The sequence below is a fragment of the Acanthaster planci genome, linkage group LG01 (genome assembly GCF_054643075.1).
Source record: "Acanthaster planci isolate LZ-2023a linkage group LG01, COTS_SCS, whole genome shotgun sequence".
Taxonomy (NCBI): Eukaryota; Metazoa; Echinodermata; class Asteroidea; order Valvatida; family Acanthasteridae; genus Acanthaster; species Acanthaster planci.
Window position 1 is genome coordinate 19,219,930 of NC_141777.1, and position 22,999 is coordinate 19,242,928.

Below are 22,999 nucleotides of genomic sequence, written 5' to 3' on the forward strand. Positions count from 1 at the left end.
TTGTTCCATCTGAATTTCCAACTCCAACTGTTTTAATTTGATAGCCGTTTCATCAGAGTGACCACTAACATCTACTTCATGTTTTCCTTCAAGCACTGGCTCTTCCAACATGCCTTCATCAACAAAATATTCTAAAATAACTGCTCGAATATCAGCTTTTTTCATGCTTGTAGCTACCGTTATCTTGTAGTGCTTAGCAACTTCAAACAAATCGGATCTTTTCAGACAAGTCACTTTGTCCTCCGAGGGACTCCCTTCAAAATTGGCAACAAAGTTTTGAATGGAAAATTTCTGTGCCATGTTAATAGTTGCTGGTTAAACTATGAAGAATAGTTCTCTAGACTTTGTCAAGTGAAATTAAAGTAATTTTAATGGCTTGGCAGTTCGCTGAATTTTTTTTCAGTTCATTTCCCGGACCAGCCCCCAATTCTGTTACGTGCGACTAATTCAAAAGAACCAAAACGAAGTAGGGCACGACAGAGACGAACATGACAGCATAGAGTAGGAAACCAGCAACTATATTTACAGAAATTTATTCAGTTTACATACTAAAAATAATAAAGCAGTTTAAATCTAGGTTTCTATTTGTTTATACAATTAAATAATTACTTATAGGTTGTTGTCGAGGACTTGATTGGGTGCATGCTGTCAAGTTGACTATCGGTATTCTGTTGTGGAGGGGCAACTCAGGCACGGCTGGCTGAAGCACTGGCTGGTGCACCGGGTTGGTCTGATCCAGGTCATCTGGGGTGAGCCTCGGAACCGGTCTGGTCCCAGGCCATCTAGGTAGAGCCTCAGAACCAGTCTGGTCCTAGGCCATCTAGGAAGAGCCGCAAAACCGGTTGGTTTGGGCCATCAACTTGAAGGAGAGAGAGTACAGCGGTGACTCGCTGTCTCTACATGCAATGCATGTGGCAAGCCGTCACCTTGAAGGAGAAGAGTAAAGCGGTGACTTGCTGTATCTGCAGGCAGTGTATAGCTGTAGGGCCAATTGGACATTGGCCGGAGTGATGAAGGTTGGCGACACCCATCAAATGAAAAAAAGAACAGAGCCCCTGGCTGAACGGGTGGCTGTGGTGTGATGAGTGCACCCAAGCATGGTACAACCCACTTCTTAAATACATGTGCACCCAGCTAATAATAAAAGAGCCATTACATAACCGGTCAGCCCACTGGGCAACATCTTGACAAAAGAATACTGGGTATAAAGCACAATACATGGGGTCTGCTGCAGAACAGGTTAGACTTACAGTACCACAAATGTCTAAAGAAAGAATTAAATCAAAAACAGCAGGCGAATTATAAAGGAAGAAATGTCCCATCTGTAACAGATACCATTAATCATTTATTGTAAAAATACCAAACTCTGAAGTGTTCTGGGTTTGGGATTCGATGACTCATTGAGAAATGTGTTTAAAAGTCAGATTCTTTACCATGAAGATAACCTCATTGCATGGTCCTTTGAAATACATCAGGGGGTTTGGCTGAAAGATTTACATGCAGGATGATGAAATGATTTTTTTCTGGGCAAAACGTCTGATTCATACAAAAAGGCTGATTCATACTGGTAATTGGTCTGAAAGTTTGAAGGCAAATTTGACATCGGGATTAAGATCAAATGTTTGCTCTGCAAATCTGCAAAAGTTCAACACATTTCAAATGAGGCAAACTTAGCAGCAAATGTTTTGTCACGTCAAATCACTCTGTTTTTGCGTTTGCCTGTAGTGAGAACGGGCCTTTAGAACTTACATGTAAGAGTTACATGTACATGTATGTACATGTACATGTAAACATTTGAAACGATTCAGTACTGTTCAGTTTGTTTTGGTTTTCCTACAGCAGGATGAAATACATGTATCTGAGATGCTGACTTCTCCAAGGTGACTGTTGCAACTCCGACACACCGCCCATCCCTCAAAACCCTAACGGAGGGAGGCCAAGATGAGTGGCAATGTCAGCCAGCGGCCGAACATTCTCCATCTGGCCGAGAGGACGTCGATGCCAGTGAAGAAGCCCGTCCGCGCCCCCATGCCCAAGAAGAGGAGCAAGGGAGTGCCCCTCTCAGAGCGGGTAAGTGACTTCAGTTGGACCACCAATGCTGTGCATCTATACATGTATGCGTATATTTGCATGTAGGTACAATGTACATGTGCGTGCATTGGGATGTGACCTCTTTGAAAATGAGTCACAAGTCAAAGCCACTTATAGAGTGAGGAGCCTTTTGAACAGCGTAAACCAGTAACAAACCTTAGTGTTTTTCATCTATGTGTGTACACGTATATGTACATGTGATGTCCATTTTTATCAGGATTCTTTGCACTTAGTGAATACAAAACAAGGAACTTAGTGTGCTCTTAAGTACTAAAACTCAAAAGTGGCTCTGGTGCCATCTGAGTCATTTTCACAGACTTGGGGCCCATCTGTTGTTTTTTTCACACCAGTGGCTGGCGAAATGTACATACATGTACATGGTTGGCCATTAGTGTAAAAAAAAAGAGTAATTGTCACAGTGTTACAAAAGCCCCAAAACTATAAATATTAAATACCCTGCGGCTGTTAAATACTTCTTTGGCTTCAGTTGGAGTAATTTAATGTGTGTTAACAGCGGTACATGTACATATATGTTATCAGCCATGGATAAACTCTTGAGACCCTTTCAAACTGGTTTGCAGTGTTTGTACATAAATGTATGTAAATAAACATTGTTATCTAATGTGCATCCAGCAGATCTATGATATAGGCGGATCATGTCAGAGGTGGCCTCTGAACAAGATGCTGGGTTGGTAGTTGTTCCTTGAGACAGGGAGCTTAATGTTGATAAACATTTAAACAAGAATAGAGTTGTGTAGATATCTAGTGAAAGTCTTTTCCATCAGGGAGACTGCCTACATTCAGTACAAAACTTTACCTTTCACAAGGCTCTTTTCCAATGGGTACTTTAGCAGAAGAAAGTGTGGATTCAACCTGTTCACAGCGTTAATTATGGTGTTACAGTTCACCTGGCCACTCCAGAACCAGGTCATTTTTAATCAAAAAACCATACCCCTCCATCGTTGAGCTGTGGTTATGCAGCAGTGCGTGTGATATATTTACAATAAACATGGCAACCTGAGCTGCTTCTATTAGCAAGCAGTTCTTCCTTTTCTGAAGATATATGTGTTTTGAATGGAAATACATGTATGTTTATTTACATGAAGCATAGTTGAACATTTCACAAGAAACATGTATCCAAAAACCAATGTCACGCTCACATCAGATTATACTGAATATTAAACATGCAGAGTTATTCAGTGTTTTACATACTGTACATGTGTACGGGTACCTGTGCTGTTAAGCAGGGTTTCCCATATGGTATTGACAGACTGATAAGCATGAGGGGCCCAAAACTTTTTGAAAATATCAAACTGCCCCGCAAATGCACATTGCCTAGTGTGCTAACAGGGCATGTAAATGGAATGGCTATTGAATTCCATACATGTACAATACACGCATGCAGTCATACAAAATGGAGGGTAGTGTACAGGTACACATGCATGTACATGTATACATGTACTTGTAAATATCGAATAATTCTGGTTGCGTTCAAATGTTTTAAAGGCATCAGTATATTGAATTCAACTAGTTCTTCCTCTCAAAGACCCAAAGAATTTAAGGTTTCTTTTTAAAACGTGATTTATTTTATTGATTTTTAAAATTCTTTTAAAGCGATTTAAATCATGATTTAAATCAATGATTAAAATCGTTTGATTTAAATCAAACAACCTTGTTTCTCATGGTATGGTAAACTGTACGTTTGGTACTCGATCCATTCGAGTACTCGAGTCATTCTGTGGCCTTCTTTGCCAGGCAGAATAATCTGAACAAGAATTGCTCCTCAAAATTCAATTTCTGTTATGCACATGTGTTAGTTTTCTTTGATAAGGTGGGTTGCTTCAAAGTATGTGGGGAAACCCTGACACTTACATGTACATTAGTGTATGCACATATTTGTTGGTGAAGCAAGTACGCCAGTTTGCTTTGCACATACAGGTGTCATACATGATGTACATGTACTGTACAGTGACTTCTGCATACTCCGTACATTGTATCGTGATGACTGGACTTACTGTAGATAGGACACTTGTTATTTCAGGTAACCCTGGAGCGAGTGCTTGGCTTGACAGTTCGAGACAACAGAACCTTTGCCTGTAACCCAACCACAGGCCTGGTGGTCTATCCAGCAGGGTAAGTCACTCGGATGTTGATTCCTTTGAACAGAACTTTCCCCCTTGATGTCATTTGTAATCATTTGAAATACCGGTACATCAACTGAAACTGGGGACCTGAATGTGAAGCACTGTGATTTATACCACAGTCGCTAAATCAGCACATACTGGTACAAGTTTATGACACGTCCATTGAATTTTACATTGTACAGTGTATATTATTAAATTATAGTTGAGTCCTAGCACATGTTGAAGATTATAGTTGACTCATACCACATGCTGAAGATTACAGATCCAGAACTAACCATTGTACATATGTATGCATGTATATGTGTAAATTGGAGTTTTTACTCTATTGTTTACGTAATCAGTTGTGCTACTTTTTGACAATGAATCTTTCAGTTTTGATAAGATACTTTAACGTAGGTACGTGCATGCAAAAATTCTGAAGCTAAGAGACTGAAATAAATAAATAAATGAATGAAGTCCGAACTTGTCAGAAAATTGCTATTGGCTAAACTCGTTTCCAAAAGCATGACTTCAGACGGTGAGTGAATAATTGTAACTTGCTGTATTAAAATGAACCTCAATGGAATGTTTCTTGAGGATTGCTACCGGTACATTACCAGTATGTGTTCGGTAGTTCCATTAGTCCTTTCTGGTTAATTCATGGAAAGTTGACTTTACGTGTACCTTAACTGGTAGCTTCAATTTCTGGAAGCAGCCATTCTATCAATTGAAACCTGAAGCTGCTGTTGAATGGATTCATTAACCAAAAAGTTAGCTACACTGTATTTAAATTAACTTGTTCCGGGTAGTCTTTTTGGTGCATAATGTACATGTATGTTGTGCCTGGCATACATTACGACTTAGTATTTAATGCAAGTTCAGGTACATGTACATGTACCGGTACCTGTCTACATAACCGGTACCATACAAGTGGCACATGTAGGTAGGTGCACATGTAGTGCACTAACATGTTACATGTATGATGTACATGTATGTACATTGTACCTACAATTGTACATGCGGTTACATAATGACTCCAGCCAGCTGGCCCGTATCTTGTTTACAAACTGCATGTATGTGTACATGTACATGTACTTTTACAGTGTGCATGTACATGTAGGTACAATGTATGTAGTGGAGTTCTATAGATGTGACACATTCAACCCAGTAGCACTTACTAGAATGTGTACCAGTGGTTTCTGCTTTCTGGTTGTTTTGGCTCTACACAGAAGCATATCGTACTGTACAATGTATCTGTATTGGCCCAGAGAAGTTGAGAGGACACAGGAACACAGATTTTGGGTATGCTTCAGCCTTCTTCGCCGAGCGTTTATTCCAGCCGCAACTTGAAACAACAAATACAAATGTTCTGGATTTACAGGAATTGCTATGGGGCCCCAGAAACACCTTGAATGATACACAAGTAAAGGCAACCATAATACATGTAGCTATTATCAAAGTACACAGTGCTAACAACGTAGCACCACAATAATGGAGAACTTCTCCATAGCGTCACGAGCAAGAGACGCTGAGTTTAATGACGCAAAGTAACGGGCAAGAAACGCCAGATCTTGTAATGCATGTGTAACGGGCAAGAGATGCCGAAACTCTAACACATAGATAATGGGCAAGAGACGCCGGACCTTTAACTGGTGGCCAGTAACCGAGAGACTGTGTGTGCAGCAAGTCGCCAGAATGTTTGCCCCCATCCCGACCCCCCAAGGTACGGGGGGCCCGCGGGGGGAGAGGCCACCCCGCGACTGGGGCTTTTATGCCCAGAACAGGACATGACTTGTGCAGCCAATGGTCAGCGGCCAGGAGGTTTAACCCTGAAGGGATCGCGGGTCTCAGGACCTGCTCACCCAGGCCTATCAGAGGGACCGAGCACCCCTCCCTGTCATCTTGAATGCCCAAATGCTACTCTTGAAGGGAGCCCTGCCGGTGCCTGTATGCGTGCTGTTTGAGCAGCCAACGATGAGCGGCCAGGAGCCCTGCTGCCGCCCCTAGGACTGGCCCGGCATTTCCTGCCAGTGCATGCAAATAAAACAAGGTGGGATCCACCTCTAGTGCGGAGGGTGTTTTTTTTTTTTTTTTTTTTTTTTTTATATATATAATTGTACGCGCTCGGCGAAAGAGGAGAAGTGTGGCGAATGCGCCAAAACAACCAGCCAGAGTGACGTGTGCACCGTCTGATTGGTTGGGGTGCAGCCGTTGTTGGAAATGGGCCAAAGCCACACGCGCAGCATAAGCAACTCCGCTGGTATCATGAACGCTCTCACCCCTCTGGCCCAAAGGGGGTTCCCCGGAGACAGGCTCCTGGGAACCGTATTACCTGTACATTTGTGAGATATTACAGGCACATCAAGTACAGCGTCTTTTTTTTCACAGGTCAGTAAGTTTGCTTGTTGTACACCTGTATGCTGTAACTCTGTCATTATTCATAAGAAGTGCACTGGTTTACATGAAGTGTGAACTGAAGTGTTAAACACACTGATCAGCAAAGATTTTGCTCCTGCTTTGCACATGTACATGCATGTACTACTTACATGTATGTACATGTAACACAGCCGACTCTAAATGATGCATTCAGTGACTGATGTTTAATGCTCAGTGTACAGGAGTTTCGTTGTGTACAGAACCTACATGTACCTAGTACTGTAGATGCCCATCTGTAATGTTTATCCCAATCTACATGACAGGTACATGTTCATAGACCACATGTGCACTGTATGTATGTGTACATGTACGTACGTATGTATGGACCATTAATAGGCGTGCACCAAGACATCATTGCTAAATCTCAAAACAAATGAATAAACTTGTGGAAGAGACTTCACCCTTCCTGTACCTGCAGCAATTGAAAGCTAACCACATTTTTGTAACTTGGTTTTTTTTTACATTCTTGCTGGTGAAGGGTGAGGCATCCAACCACGAGTAGGAGTCGTGTGGTCGTGTTTAATCATTCCCAAGCTTGATATTTTCATTCAAGTGATTATTATGACTTAAGGGTAGGCAGGGCTGTCCAATTAAGGCATTGGTGGTTTGTTAATCCATGGCAGGTGACCCAGATCCTACCGGGAGTTTGGGTCGAGCAGAGAGCGTCAGTTCACCAGCAGACAGGCATCTGAGTGCTCCTTGTAGGCCAAACAATTAAAAGGGGAAAAAAATTCAATAAAGAGTCACATACTGCTAATCAAATCCCCTGGAGTGTACACGTACTGGTGTGAAATCTGGTTAAATTGAAAATCTGAGGAAAGAAGAAAGTCCAGAGAATACCGAGGATACACAGGACAAGAAGCTTGGAATGTGCAGTTTACACAGTGCGGCTGCAGCCTTGTACAGTACATGTACATACATGTACAGGTACCGGTGGGCCTATACTGTGCATTTTTACTGCAAACATACACTGTAAGCCCTCAGGGGAGACACATACAGTGTAAGCATTGTACAGTACACAGTGTATGTAACTGATGAGACCTCCGGCACACAAACATTTAACAATACCAGAATGAAACTGTTGATTCAAAACAGATTTAGCAAAATCTGTTGTAAATTGCATTGTATATGTCTGTATTAGCTGTGCATACACATGTAACAACATTTATTGTACAATGTACATGTATGTGTATCCGTGTATGGTACATGTACTATACATGTACAAGTTTGTCTACCACTACATTTCACTACGTAGACGGATATAGAGGGGGTCTGGACCCCCCCTTTGGGAAATCTATTTTCCTGATATGTTCCAGAAAGTAGGCCCTAACTGGACAGCAGGAAATTACTATTTCAGTGTCGGTTATTACCCTTGCAATTTGCCAAAAAGACTTGCTATTGTCCAAATATCATAAGGTTTTTCACGGCAAATAATTTCCACAACCAGATCATCAAAATGCTGCAGCGGTGCCCATCTTATCTATCCGACTTCAACAATCGAATCGCTCTCAGCCAGCCGTCTGTTGGTATGGTTGCCGTCCCCAACATGCGTAACTAGAATCTATAGAGGATGTACATGTAGGAGGCTCCAGAGAAGTTGTCATTCAGAAATATCCAGAAATTATCCTGCCACATATGTACATGTACCAGTACATATGATACTCATTTTAGTTGAAAGATGAATGCTGGCGAGCTTTTTTCAGTGGTCGGTACTGAGGTTTGCCTGGTTCTGCAAAACTGTGCCAGTTCTGTAACTAGCGCTATCTGTATGGCAGGTCATGTTTTTCCGACCCTTACGGCTGTGCATCTCTTGCACACAGACAGCGCGCATTGAGCTTTAAATAAGATTCGTAATTGAAAATTAAATCAATCTTTGCTGGGCATTTGTTTGAAACAACTGGTAAATGTGATCAAAATTGCCTAAGATTGCACCATAGAGTATTTAGAATCCAAAATTTTCTGAGGCCTTTAAGCGGGCCCTGGACCCATGCTGATAGGAGCTTTGCGCTACGCCTTTTCATAAGGACACTGAGATTATTGAGCCCCTTGATTTTGTGAGTCAGTTCTCGGGCACATTTCCATAATGGCACAACCCACTACCAACTTCAGGCAGTCTGTTGATGCCCTTGATTTCAATTTTTTGTATTATGAAAAAATATCTCTTGATCAAAGAAAATCCAAACGTGCAAGGGCATGTATACTGCAGTTCGTATGAAAAGTTACCTAGAATTCGGGAACTGTCACACTAACTCTATCTGGGTTACATTTGTCTAAATTTAAGTATAGATTCTGAGCAGTGAAAATATTTTGGCTGGTAACATTAAGGGTACGATACGACAACTAAGGCTGTTTTTCGACAGTTGCAAAATTTGTTCAGACCATTCAATTTTACCATTCTAATCCTATTTTTATTATCAACTTTAGGGATAAGACGACGTATTTTAGATCATAATTGATCTATACAGGAAGTTAATTCGTAATTTCTGTTTAAACCACACAAATACTCTCGAAAAAATATTTAAGGTATGGGAAAAGGGCTAAAAAAACCTTGAAATGCACATTGTATGTAACAAAATATGTATGTAAGTCCTTCGTTGGACCCCCCTTTTGAAAATCCTGGATCCGCCCCTGCACTTCTACATGTAAATTACAATTCACTGTACAACATTTGGCTCCAGTATATCTTGTGATAATTTTCTTTGTTCATGGACACTTGGTCATGTAATTTGCAACATGGCATCTGTTCGCAAGAAACGATCAAGTTCATAGGATAAACGAAGTAACTGCTTGCACATCGCCAGGGAGTCTAATTGCTGCTCGCTGCAGGGAACCCGTGCTAGGACACACACCATCTGCCGTCCACATGCATCTGCCCCTCCGCCTGAAATTGTTTGCTCTTCAAGCAACTCAGTGTCTGGCTTTAGCCATTCACACTTCCTTTGTGCTCACCCGTGGTATAAATTATGCTCATTTTCACTAGCCAGTTAAGACTGTTGGAAATTACCCCTGTAATACCGCTACCATAAAAAATGAGTGCACCGTGTGCTTATGGTTTGATTTTTATGGCAAAATCAATGACGCGTCTGAAAACAGAATTGATTTTGATCAAGGCCAGCTCATGTACCGATATTGTGCAACATTAATTAATGTCGTGCCGCAAAGCAACTTCCTTTGAAAAGTTGTGCCAAGATTTGGAAACCTCTACAGTTGTTTTTGCCTGTTTTAAATGGCCAATTTTAACCCGCAGTCTGCAAAATGATTGAATAAAATTACATGTAAGCTTCTTTCTTAAATTACTGGTACATTGTACATATACATGTAGCATTACTTTATTTAATAAAACCGACACAAAAAATCACACACACATCATACATATACATGTATAAAGGCCCGTGTGCAGCATGTCTTCAAACGATTTTTAAGTTTATGCACTTAAAAACAGCTAGCGTTACATACATATATAATTAAAATGATGTCGTGTAATTCTATCAGCCTAAGATCAGAAATGTTACGTTTAGTAATTACATTTACAGCAGTCCATGGATTGATTCCACAGACTAGAGAAAACAAGCTGCCCAACTGCGCACTGTTTGTTGTCATATTTTGTTTTTATCTCTGCTCATTCTGTCAGTGGATTCATTGACAAGTGCTGGCATGAATTATCTTGGCTCGTTAGGCGCTGGCCAAAGCCTGACCATATTGGGTAATTGTTATGACATGTCACAAGCAGCTCAGTCTCCACACCTCTAATTGACCCACGCCCTGGTAGAGAGAATGCACTCACTATGTGTGACCTCACATTCCCAGGTTGGTCAGTCTTGCAGGAATGGCGAGATGGCGCAACATTAATCTTTGGATGGATTGTATACCCTACATGTACATGTACAGTGTGTTGTACCAGTATATGTGTATGATATGAAGTGGCTTTGAATCGTTTGCTAATGCCCTTGCCACTCGGCTCTCATTCTGACATTTTTTAAAGGATAAGCATTCCTCAAGTGTTAATTTGCGTTTGCTGAATCCGGTTATTGAATTCACAATGTCAGCCTTGCAGTATTAAAGGCAGGGAGCGGATACACACATGAACAATACCGTAGTGGCACAGCGCATATACCGGTACCAGTAACAGGAATGAACTGCAAAAACTATAAAAGTAAAAGCCTCATTCCCATCATCATGGGCATCGTGGTGAAGAGGCATAGTAGGCTGAGGTGGTTTGGTCATGTGGAGAGAAGGGATGATACCAACTGGGTCGAGAGGTGTGCCAAAGTTGTGGATGGCCCCCAGCTTTCCGTTGGCCCACTGCGCAAGACGTGGTAGAGCTTTGTGTCAGATGATCAATGATAAAATTCAAATGCTGAGTAAATACTGGTGCATTAGCTACGCAGCTGTTATTGATTATTGGTGTTATTTAATGTGAAACACAACTTGAAATGCACTGGTGCATTTCAAGTTGCCACTTACATGGACATACATGTACCAATTTATACAGGTACATGTAGGCCTATAAATATATGTAATGGTGCTGGTACTAACTGCCTGTACCTGTGCATGTACATGAACATTGTATATAAATTTCTAAGAGGTTCCATTTGTGACACAGTAGATCTTAAGCTGCTCGTACAGGGGGAATGGTTATGGTACATGTACATAATACCCTGCAGTAGGCCTGTGTTTACTATGTACATGTATTATAAAGCCGTTATTATTGAATGTGGGATGGGAAAATCGGCTTCTGAAGATTTCTTTTAATCTTAGTAAAAAAAAAACGAGGATGACACATGCATTAGCACTGTGAATTTCAAAGTGCTTCAGCGTCACCAAGTACGTGCTCATACTTAAATTTTGTGGTGGAACATCACTTAACCAACAAAAGGGAAATAGTATTACATTTCAATTTCAATTCAAAATGAAAGATGTTGCCGTTGTATGGTACATTATGCCGGTACCAGCGGTACGTGTACGGATAAAAAGAAGTGGAGATGTCAAAATATAGAAGAAAAAACTGCAGATTGGCATTGGCTGTTGGAATGGGAAGTCACTGTCTCCCCTATTACCATGCCATAAATTCAGATTTTTAGGGGGAATGATGGAAGTGGTTGGGACTGGTTCCCCTTGACACATTTCATTGAAGGAATGGGAAAACAGCAGCTTGCACATACATGTAGTAGCTGTACTCATTTGTACAGTTTTGAAAGGCCCATTAATGTGTAGAGACTAGTGCTCATGAGCACCTCCATTTGTATGAATTCACAACAGCATCAATTCGGCCATTTCACTATAGTGCGCCACCTAGAGTTTACAATGTGTTGGCCAATCACAGTGCGCAAAATTTGTCGACCCAATGCACATTTAGAAAGGGTTGACAAATTTCACGCATTGTGATTGGCCAATGTGTTGCAAACTCTTGGTGGCGCACTGTTGTGAATCGCCCGTATTGGGAGGATTAGTATTGCACATGTAGATGTCAATAAAACCTTCCTTTTTATGAGATTTCTGTGTTTTGGGCAACTGATTTCTCCCTTGCAGTGCCACAGTTGGGAGATTTTTACTGCACCTGTAGGTGCTGTTTGTTTCAGTAGATGGTGGGGGGTGGTCGTTAGCAGCTATCAGCCTTGGATCAGCCTGCAGCTTGCAAAATGACTTCAGTGACGCACTTCAGTGCAATTTCATACAGAGCCGACCATATGAATCAGTTGTGGGATGACCTCGTTATTCCCTTTTTTACCTTTTCTTGACATCAGTTGTCATTCATAGAAACCAAGGTGCTTTGCTCTGTGGTATGACAAGTGGTATTGAACAAAAGCTGGCACTGTTACAGTGCTTTGAATGAGGAAAAGGTTGCTGGCATTTTTAGTGGTTTATGAATTCCTGAGTAGCCTACTCTCCCTGTAATTGAATGCCAGGACATCTGGTGTATGGAGTGTGCACTGCCCTTCTGATCCTCACTACTACTGTACTGGGTGGTCTGCCCTTGGGCAAGGAAAAAACGCCTGTCCAGCTATCAGGCATGGCTGTCCCCTTGATCTCCTAAGATCCCCAAGGACCTCTCTGGAGCTGAGTGACCTGAGAAGAAGGCCAATGCACTATCAGGGGGTTGCTGTTTGCCAAGAAACTTTGATGTGGTTCAAGTGTTCCATTTGCATGATTCAGTTAAAAAGTAGTGATTCTTTAAACCGTAGCCACTTTGCAATCAATTAACACCTCATCTTTATTCATGCTTCCTATACAAAGAACACAAGTAACAGTACTTTGTACATAAGTTTCACATACAGTACGGTACCAGTATCAAGTACTCAGAATTATCTTTTTCCGTCTCAACTGTGATTTGTTTGAAAACCTAGCCTTTTAAGTCATGCTTAAAAATGGACAGAGATCTGGCAACAGTAATGGATTGAATTGAAGGTGATTATTGTGAGCACTGGCTTCGCCACAGCAAGGTTGTGTTAGTGGTACCAGCAAAATCCTTGCAACATTGCTTGGTAACCACACATTCATTGTTTCTTTACGTACATGTACATGAACAGTGTATGCGTGTAACAGTTCACACATTGCTGGTACTGGTACATGTACAGGCCTATGAATCACTGAAAGCTACGGTAGCACTGCCTGCACCATTCAGTGTACAGTGTATCACCATGGAAACATTGAACTGGGTACTGCAGGGTACAGTACATACATACATGTACATGTAAATCACAGTATCACATTATGCCATGCACTCTGAAACTAACAGCATACATGTACACTACATAATGATGAAGTGTGACATGTATTGTCACACACAGCATCGTAGTCAACCAGTACACGTACATGCATTGTCAAATTGGTACATCTTAGATTATGTCTCAGTAATATCTGTGTCACATCACATTAGTTACGGTACCGTACAAGAACGTGTAGGTTGAACATGGGTCTGTCAAAAAGTTCCCATCTGTGCAATGTGTGTATTTGTCCAGACATTGCAGTGTTCATGTACACAAATTGTGTCCTTGTTGGATATGATTGCAAATGTGGAATGAGATGAGTTTACCACTAAATAATGCCATTTTTTCTCTAAGTTGGTGATAGTGCCCAAAGCAGCCAAAAGCATGATAACTGTATTGCAGATGTTATCAAGATAAGCATTTTGGTTTGAACATGTCTGCTATTTTTAAATTGACCTCTAATATTTTGAAATTATCTGCAAACGAGGCTCGTCAAAGATAAGTTCGCCAAAAGCAAAGTTCTGTTAGAACTAGATTGTGTACAAGCCAAACATGGAGATACATTTCAGATTTCTTTCTTTTGTCCTTCGGCTCTGTCAATCCTTATCCTGTGTGTCAAGAGCATTCATCGATCAAAGTGATTGTTTGCAACCCGTCACAAATCAAGGGAGGTTTTTAATACAGAGAATACAGGTTTGATGACTCAATCTCTGGTCTGCGATTATAATGAGCGAGGAAGGAGAATGGTTGGGAGGGGGGAAGTGGAGGTGAAACCAAATTAACATAAATGTACATGTAGGTGCCGCCTACAGTACATGTCGAGTACACTGTATTATCAAAGATCCTGTGGTAGCAATAAAACATGGGTAATTTTGAACCTCATATATACATACATGTACAGGGTACATGTACATGTGCATGTATACCATGCTGGTGCCCATGTACATGCATGTACAGGTGCTGCACAGTACCTGCTTACATGTACATGTGTATTGCTAGTTACACATGCATACCGGTATGTTGGTTATTGCATACAGCCCACTACATGTGCACGTTTATCATGTGCTGTCTATGACACAGGAGTACATTGTGACATTGCGTCCCTGTCCAAGGCTGGACACTTTCTCTTGTGTTATTCAACACTCATCCTATCAAACTTACTGCATGTACATGTGCATATTGTTCCAAAATCCAACACCTGTTGTATGCTGTGGCATACAATGTATGTATGGACATGTACAGTCGTCCATGTTTAACAGTTGTTCCTTCATAAAGTACATGGATGTGTATGTGATGACATCAACTACATGTACTTGTATACAGTACATGCACTGTACATGTACATCATGCTTAGCAAGTGTTTGTGCAGCATGGTCATGACACCTGTGTTTGACTTGTCATCAGCAACGTACGGTATGATGAGGATGCATGATTCAGTTTTTGTCTGACAGCGGTTTGTAGAGTCATGTGAGAATATTACAGTCACTTGCCATTTTGCCAAGTGAGTACTACACTGAGCAGGCACTGGAAAAGAAAGGAATTTTTTTATGTTTTGGATTGTTCCATTTGTGGCTGTTTATTCTTACCAGAAATACCGGTACGAAATGTTGAAAATTGGGTCTTCATTCTGTCAGTGCCAATTGCACCTGTACAGAATGGCTTTTTGGAAACCTGGGGAATAATGGCACATCGCTGAAGGATTCCCCATCAAAGGCAACAAGAGGACCCACTGGACCAACACAGCCTGCTTTGTCCATCTCAAATAAAAAACACCACGTCCTCCTTTTCAGGCTTTTCCTGAGGGGGAAGGCACTGATCAGTGAAGTGAAAAACCACAGCAAAATAAAGCTATCACTGTGCAGTCACCAACAACAGTACATGTATTTTGAACCCACTCCTTGGACACTCCTTTTTGTATGTGTCATTCCCTGACTGACGGAAAAAACAGTCATCGAAATACATGTGCATTTAGGTTGTCATTAGTATGGAGGATGCTTTTGTTTTACTTGTTTTTGGTTTATTTTGTTGTGGAGTATTTACGTGTCCTGGTACACAAGTATAAAGTTTAGAAATTCTGCATTAGAAATGTACATGAACTAAACCTTTGGTTGCAAAAGGGAAACATGTTTTAGAAAGTAATTACACCTAGACATAGTTTTCAACCTTGTACAAATGACTACTCACCATGCAGAGTACTGTGGTACATGTACATATTACATTATACAATACACATGTTCACATGTACCGGTACGTGCTCATAATATATGATCCAAATACGGCAGAATAAATTTGTTCAATGCATTTGGGATTGTACACATTAGACAAACTGAGTGATGACATATTTGTCAATGTTGTTTGCATCACAAATAATCCCACTAAGTTAAAATTTAAAAGAATGAAATTGAAATTGCATAAGAGAGCAAACACAAATTGCCCGTTCTTATTTCTTATGTAGATCCCGTGAATATATGTAAATTAGGGGAGGCGTGCAGTCACTTTATTTCCTCTTTTAATCGTAAGCTTTTAATTTCAATTTGATCAACTTGTCTTGCCCTTCTCCTTTCTTTAATACTGAACAATGTGCACTTGCAAGGTCTGGTAGTGTGGCTTTCTGCTGCATACAGCTTGTACAGTGCACGCTGTTCTCTGAATGTGAACTTGTGGCACAAATCTCAGTAACAAGTCTGGGTTGACTGTCATGAACACTGCCATCTCCCTGACCTCTACCAAGAAAACTACTGAGTGATAGATCATGTTTGACTGGTGTGCCAGTGATTCCAGCACTTGTGGCAAAGGTTATAGTGCCAACACATACATTTTTTCTGCACCCCCAGCTGTTCAAAATTTGTTGCTTAAGACTGAAGTTTTGCTTTGACTGCCCCTACCTTGAAAAAAAAAATGACTCCTGAAATGCGGTTTGAAAGTAGTCATTTTCAAAATGTTCTTTACTGTACATTGCATCTTTTTTTAAAAATAAATCTGCGAGGACAATTTTTTTCAGTCATAGGATTTCAAACTTCCCTCATTAACCAGGAAAGATCAATTTCACACATTTCACACAATCATCAGATCACATTTACTGGTACATGTACATACCGGTACAGATAGTACTAAAAAAAATTAAGGACCACTTTTCTCAACTTATATTTTTTTTCCAAGTAATTAGTGGGGTCTAGTGCTTTCAGTTTTTGTTTGTCTAGATGGTGTTCTCATTGGAATAAAAAATTTTTTTAAATCAAATGGATATTTTCAGCAGGAAAATATCTCATAAAAAATGTATACACAAAAATAGTGGTCCTTAACTTTTATGAGTAGTGTAGGCCCTACATGTACAGTGTATAGGTACTTTTACTTCTTTTTTTTCTGAGGATATTTCAAAAGAGAAATTGATTGGATCAAACAATTGTAATTTGCCTCTACCATTTCTTGATAAAAGTGGAAAGTAAATTTAAAAAAAAAAATCATTTTGTGTTCAATTCATAAAAGTGGTTGTTTTGTTTATTTTCAGGTGTGTTATAGTGTTGTTCAACCCAAGAAGGAACAAGCAGTCTCACATATTCAGCCATTCGAGGTGAGAAAAAAAGGAAAGCTTCTCATCAACTAACCCCTAAACAGAGAATGTTTTCACCGAAGTTGGCTTCAAGTACATGTACATGTACCTATACATAGTTGGCAAAATGGTTGATACCAGGCTCACTGTGCATGTACATGTGTACGTACCCGTTGTGCATATGTACATTCACTTACTGTACATGAGACACTAATGACCATATATCATTATGGCTTGTGAAATAAGCCAACAAATTCAGGATTTCCTTATTGCATCCACTTTGATATTCCAATTTCCTGTCCCCTGTGAGTTTATGATGACATTAGCTTAACTTCAGTTAACTGCCAGTTGGGGCCGATTTTATGAAATTGTTCAGGCAGAGAAAAATGCTTGCTTAGCACAAAAAGGTTGACCAGCAAAAATGTTATTGATATACATATGTACATGAAGTTCTGATCAACAGGGTTTGGCTGATACCGGTAGTTGTACATATTCCTCTTTAAAGATATTCATAGGGCACCAGTAGCCAGGGACTTGGCACAAAGGTACCGGTACCCTGTACATGTATGTCTGGCCACAACCACATCCTTCCCTGATGCAGCATTTTATCGCTTGGCACAGCTTCTCAGCTGGCTGTCACATGTACATGTATATCTTCATTTATTACACAAAATCTGCTCAGCAGGTGCAACTTTTTCCTCAGATGAGCAGATTTACTCGTTTTTTTATTCTGCCTATAGATAGATGTGTAGCTTCATACCTGAGATCTTTTTACATTTTCAGGATATGTTACATGTATCTTGCGCATTCTCAGGGTGTATCACATATACATGTATTGTGTAATGTCGTGTGGTCTTGTTAACTATGAGGGCAATTCAGTTTACCTTCCGTGTTTACAGTTGATCTTCCAATTGTACACGGATTGGTACCATGCCAGTAGGTGCATGCTAATGTATGTACTGTGCACAACACACATGTACTGGTACATGGTCTTGTGCACAATTTAGTACACCATAAATCAGCTCATTTTAGGGGCAATAGAGAAAGCTTTTTTTCTATACAATCTTCAAACTTACATGAGCCACAGTGACACAGTGTTAATGCACACAATATTTTCCTGTTGTTGTTAAATTCAGTTCGAGTGATACGTGTAAATATAGTGATGGAATTGAAATTTGTAAGTTCATAAGGTGTGACTTTAAGTGATGGCCATTAAATGGCCAAGAAAAGTGTGCTGGAATTCTCATCAGGAAATTTCACAGAAATGTAGTTTGTGTGCTCAATGTACGTGTACAATGTGTGCATGAAGTACATTTAGAAGTGAGCAGTTTCCATGCAAGTCTGATTATGAATCATTTTCGCAAGTGCAGAGAAACTGAATTAAACGGAATTCCTTTTCAGTGTTTCACACCGGTAGTTTTTCTTGTCACATACATGTAATGTAGATGTATCATGCTTTTGCTTGTGAATTATGCTGACTGGCACAGCTGGATCTTTTAGTTTTGTAAAAAATAACCATATTAACCAAAAATGGGAAGTCAATATGGACGAGTCACAGTAGTGCACCTCCAAGAGTTTGCAACGCGTTGGCAAATCACAACGCACACAATCTGTCAATCCTTTAAACGCACATTGAGTCCACAGATTTCGCGCATTGTGATTGGCCAACGCATTGCAAACTCTTGGGGGCACACTTTTGTGAAACTCCCATATTGTCAGCAATCAGGTACATGCATAGCATGCCTATACATGTACATACATTTAAGTTCAGCACATGGTGAATTACTAGTACCAAAATAGTTGTTACTGTTTGCTACATGTTTGACCATCTGCAGGCCTGTATGCAGCACGTACAGCAACAGATTTGTGGCCTATTCCAAGATGAAGCTGATCGTCATCGATAAATTTTGTCTTCTTGAAATTGCAGGAAAACCATAACAGCTCTTGCTATATCTGGCGATGGTAAAAATGTGGTTTCCGGAGAGGTGAGAGAAATTAGGAAATCTTAATTATGATCTGTGTGAAGACGTGTCACTTTCTCACTGTAGTGTGGCATTAGGGATGATTAGAGGACGTTACGTGGGTAGTTTTTAAGGTGCATGTACCAGCATACGTGTACATGTTTTACTGTAAATACTCTCAGCAACTCATTTCATGCTCTTTGGCACGACGATATGCATAAATATAGTTTTTCCTAATTTGATGGCAATGCATACGCAGCTCTAGTATCTAACGGTACGGTTGCAATTAACCTTTATACATGTATGTCATACATTTTATATTTTCCCTCTGTATTTTTCTAGTATGGTCACAAGCCAGCTGTGCGGGTGTGGGATGTTGAGGAGAGAACGCAGTTGGCAGAGTTGCACGGGCACAAATTTGGTATCAACTGTGTGGTAAGCGCATTCATTTTGCCAAGCAGTCCGGGCATACGTGTACATCAGCGTATGCTTGCCCGTAACCATTGCTGTACCTTTATGGGCTCAAGCATAAATAAAAGAGAAAGATTGCTTCGGAGGCAATAAATCAGCTAGACAACTGGATAAATAGTCCCTGCTTATTTGGTGCTGCATGCGGTTTACAGGGCGGATCCTAATTGATGGCAAGACCAAGTTATACCATTGCGTCCTCATTACTTGTGTCGCCAAGGCACCACCACCATCATTCGTCAAAAGTAGCCCCCGTCGCTTCTGTCATATCAGCCAATTGATGTTGGGGACCGCCTCCACGTGATTGCACCAATAATTTGTTTGATGGTTGAGGTGTGAAAGGCGGACGTGATGGAGTGGGGCAGATGTTCCGTCTGGATTTGTTTGTACACGAAGAAGCAGCATCTGGGATATCAGTGGCAGATGATTTGTCTGTCACATTAGGTCTGTGATGTCCTCCTACAATGGGAACATGATGCGGACTGTGTGTGTATGGATGCGGAATGTCAAGGCTGTCATTTTATAGGCTACTACATGTACCACATGCACACATGTACATGTAGGCGGGCTGTGGACATTCATAGTGCATTGCTGCAATTACAGCAATTGTGCCTGTTGATTCCTATTCACTGTGCACTTATTACAGTCAAACCATGACTTTTACCTGAAGCCCGCCGCAGTCATCATAGCAAGAAATACATGTATGTGTACATTTTTGTAACTCACTGACACCTGTACTGCATTTGGAATACAAAAATCAAATGTATACAAGTACAATAGGTTCGGATGAAAAGCATTTTGATTGTCAGCATTTTTCAGGTTAAGTAAATTCTCATCTTTCCCTACATATATGTGTATGTTCTGGTACATGTACTGTACATAAACACATAGGTGTACACATGGTACATGTGCATGTACAAGTGCACGTTACAGGGTGTCACATTGACACTGATACATACAGTGTACATACATGTACATGTACATTTCTTTGAGGGCAGTTTGATCAAAACACTTGCCAGTTATCACACTAACTTGCACGTGTTATTGAGGTGCATTTCAATCTCTAGAATTTTGAACTTAATCGTAAACTTTAAAAAAAGGAATAATTGTTCTCTGTCATTGACTCATAATTACTGTACATGTACTGTACCGGTACCACCCAAAATAGTTAAAATCTAGTATTTGATAGATTGACTTACATACATGTGTATATGCACATAAAATTTTAGTTTTCTTTGTAAAAGACTAGTCAAAGTCGGACCACAGAGATGCATGTATGGAGCAGATAGCTTTTTAGAATAGGGATGAGCTTTATATTGGTTTAGAGATACAAGTGTGTACCAGTACATGTACATGTAGTTCTCATATTTCACCTCAATCAAGTGTGGCTTTGGTCCCTTTTGTTAGACACAGCTGGAGATGTCATGTCACATGTTGGTTTTAGTGCAACAGTATTGATTATGACAACACTGATTGTTCACAGTTTTGGTTATTTGGGTCATTCCATGAGGTTTGGGCACAATTTGTGATGGTGTCCTCCTTACCGGTACATGGGTAACTTCTACCACCTGTCATGATCTGTAGAGTAGATCATTTACTCTGTCAAAATAACACACCCCTCTGTATTCAGCCTTGCAAGATGTATAACAATGTCAATTTGGAATCCACATGAAGGGAAATAGCTGTTCTTATTTACAGAGCCCATGTTACAATTGACACCGTCACAAATTGTGCCCCAACTTCATGGATTGACCCATTTACAATTATTTGTTATTAATACTACATGTACATATATGTTCAAGTTGCAGTTAAAACATTTTCCATTAGAAGTTACACATTTTGCCAAGTAGCATTTTAAGTACATACATGTACACATGCAGCATCATCAGAAAGAGAACAACCCAATTATGGCACATACCGGTACAAATAAGGAAAAGAGTTCTTTGGAATATTTAGCCAGTAAAACACACAAGAGCCGGTGTTCCAAAGAGTTTCATGCATTCATAGTTCCAGATTTACATGTACCTACATGGAAATGAAACAATCTCTTACTCCATACAGTTCTCTTGCTGCGTTTATCGGCATCTTGTTTTGAAATTGGTCAATTGAAATGTCACTCCTGTAATAACCCAGTCAAGGGATGTTTGTAGCTATCAGTAGCACTCCTTATCAGAAATTTGTTCAGTTAAATGCTTTTTGTTAAAAAGCCAGTTCAAAATGACTGCAGGTGCCGTACATATATGTGTGCGAGTTCAAATACTTACATGTACATTGTACATGTATGACTGCGTGTAAGAGAAGTACATGTACATGTATGTGACATCACGTACCAGCACCATCAACTAACTGTCAGAATAGCATTTATGAACACAATATCTTTTCCTTGACAACTCGGTGAATTTGCAACTCATTCAGCACTGAAAGAAAAGTTTGTCAGAAAGTGCATCCCAACAATGCAGCGTGGCCAGCCTGGGGGGGGGACACGTGGAGCTTTCTGGCCCGATTGGTAGGGTGAACTCCCCAGTGACAACACGCTGAATGATGGGATGCCAGCCCACTCCACATGGCCCTGATTCATCGACAGATGAGCCTGAATAGGACAGGAATTTGGGGGAGTGTGGTGTACAGGGATGACAGGGATTGGCTTTCATGTTCGTGTACTTGCACTTGAACTTTTGCCCTCAGGATATTGCGAACCTTTCAAAGTTCATTTTAGAGTGAGGGATCGTTCTGGTATATGTACATGTATCTTGGGAACCCGAGTAAACATAAGAGTGAACTGTCATACCATGTTGGGATTAATCAGTTCAGATACATGTAGATGGTTTGTTGCAATGAGTTTGAAAATGTGGTTACTAATTGTTGCATCTTCAATTGCTTTTGCGTTGCTCACTAATAAGCAGGTGCCAAACTCCACAAAACACAAAACCAGTAGAAACATGTATCATTGTGAAAACTTCAAGGTTGATTCATATTTTGAACTTTTTCAAAAGTTATAGCAATATGTCAAGCAGGCACAGTTATATAACAGTAATATATACATGTACATATATGCACATGTAAATTTCAACAGGATTGCCGTACATGTACAGGTATGACATTGTACATGTATGTTGTTGTATGTTGTATGTTATTGTAAGTTGTTGTATGTTGTTGTAAGTTGTTGTATGTTGTTGTAAGTTGCAATACAGTACATTGTACCAGTGCATGTAGGTTTAGGGAAGTTGTTGATTCCATTTTGAGATAAGAAAATACATGTGCTGGAATTTCTTAAAGATATGTTGAACACTGCATTTGGTGAAATCTGACCCCAAAAATCTGACATCAGTTTTTGTCTTCGTTGCTGTTTTCTGATTCAGGCATTTTCACCCAACCTGAAATATGTGGTGTCCGTGGGCGAGGAGCACGACATGGTTGTCAATGTGTGGAACTGGAAGGACGGCAGCAAGCTAGCCGCCGGCAAAATATCCGTCAAGGTAAGGGGTTGAACCTGAAACCATGTCTGTTGAGAATGTGTCTGCCCATTGGTATACAAGTGCTGGTTACAGACCGGATGGATGTGTGAATTCCAGGTCAGAGTTGGACGATGACCTACAGACTGGTATTCCTGGACCTTACAAGTACATTGACACGAACTGTATAATTTTGCATATATATGTACAT

The 22,999-nt window shown here is 40.4% G+C and overlaps 1 protein-coding gene across 7 annotated transcripts in view; it reads left to right on the forward strand.

Moving 5' to 3' along the window:
* Nucleotides 1-22,999, forward strand: part of LOC110988366 (uncharacterized) — a 66,107-nt gene that overhangs the window by 7,620 nt on the left and 35,488 nt on the right. For 5 of the 7 annotated variants that reach the window (XM_087133605.1, XM_087133601.1, XM_087133622.1 and 2 more), the window contains exons 2-7: nt 1,840-2,070; nt 4,133-4,224; nt 16,866-16,928; nt 18,835-18,892; nt 19,211-19,303; nt 22,696-22,812. In XM_087133605.1, the coding sequence (XP_086989731.1) occupies nt 1,942-2,070; nt 4,133-4,224; nt 16,866-16,928; nt 18,835-18,892; nt 19,211-19,303; nt 22,696-22,812 (552 nt within the window). In that variant the 5' untranslated portion in view covers nt 1,840-1,941. The remainder of the gene's footprint in view (nt 1-1,839; nt 2,071-4,132; nt 4,225-16,865; nt 16,929-18,834; nt 18,893-19,210; nt 19,304-22,695; nt 22,813-22,999) is intronic. The other 2 variants (XM_087133611.1, XM_087133617.1) reach the window with 1 other exon arrangement.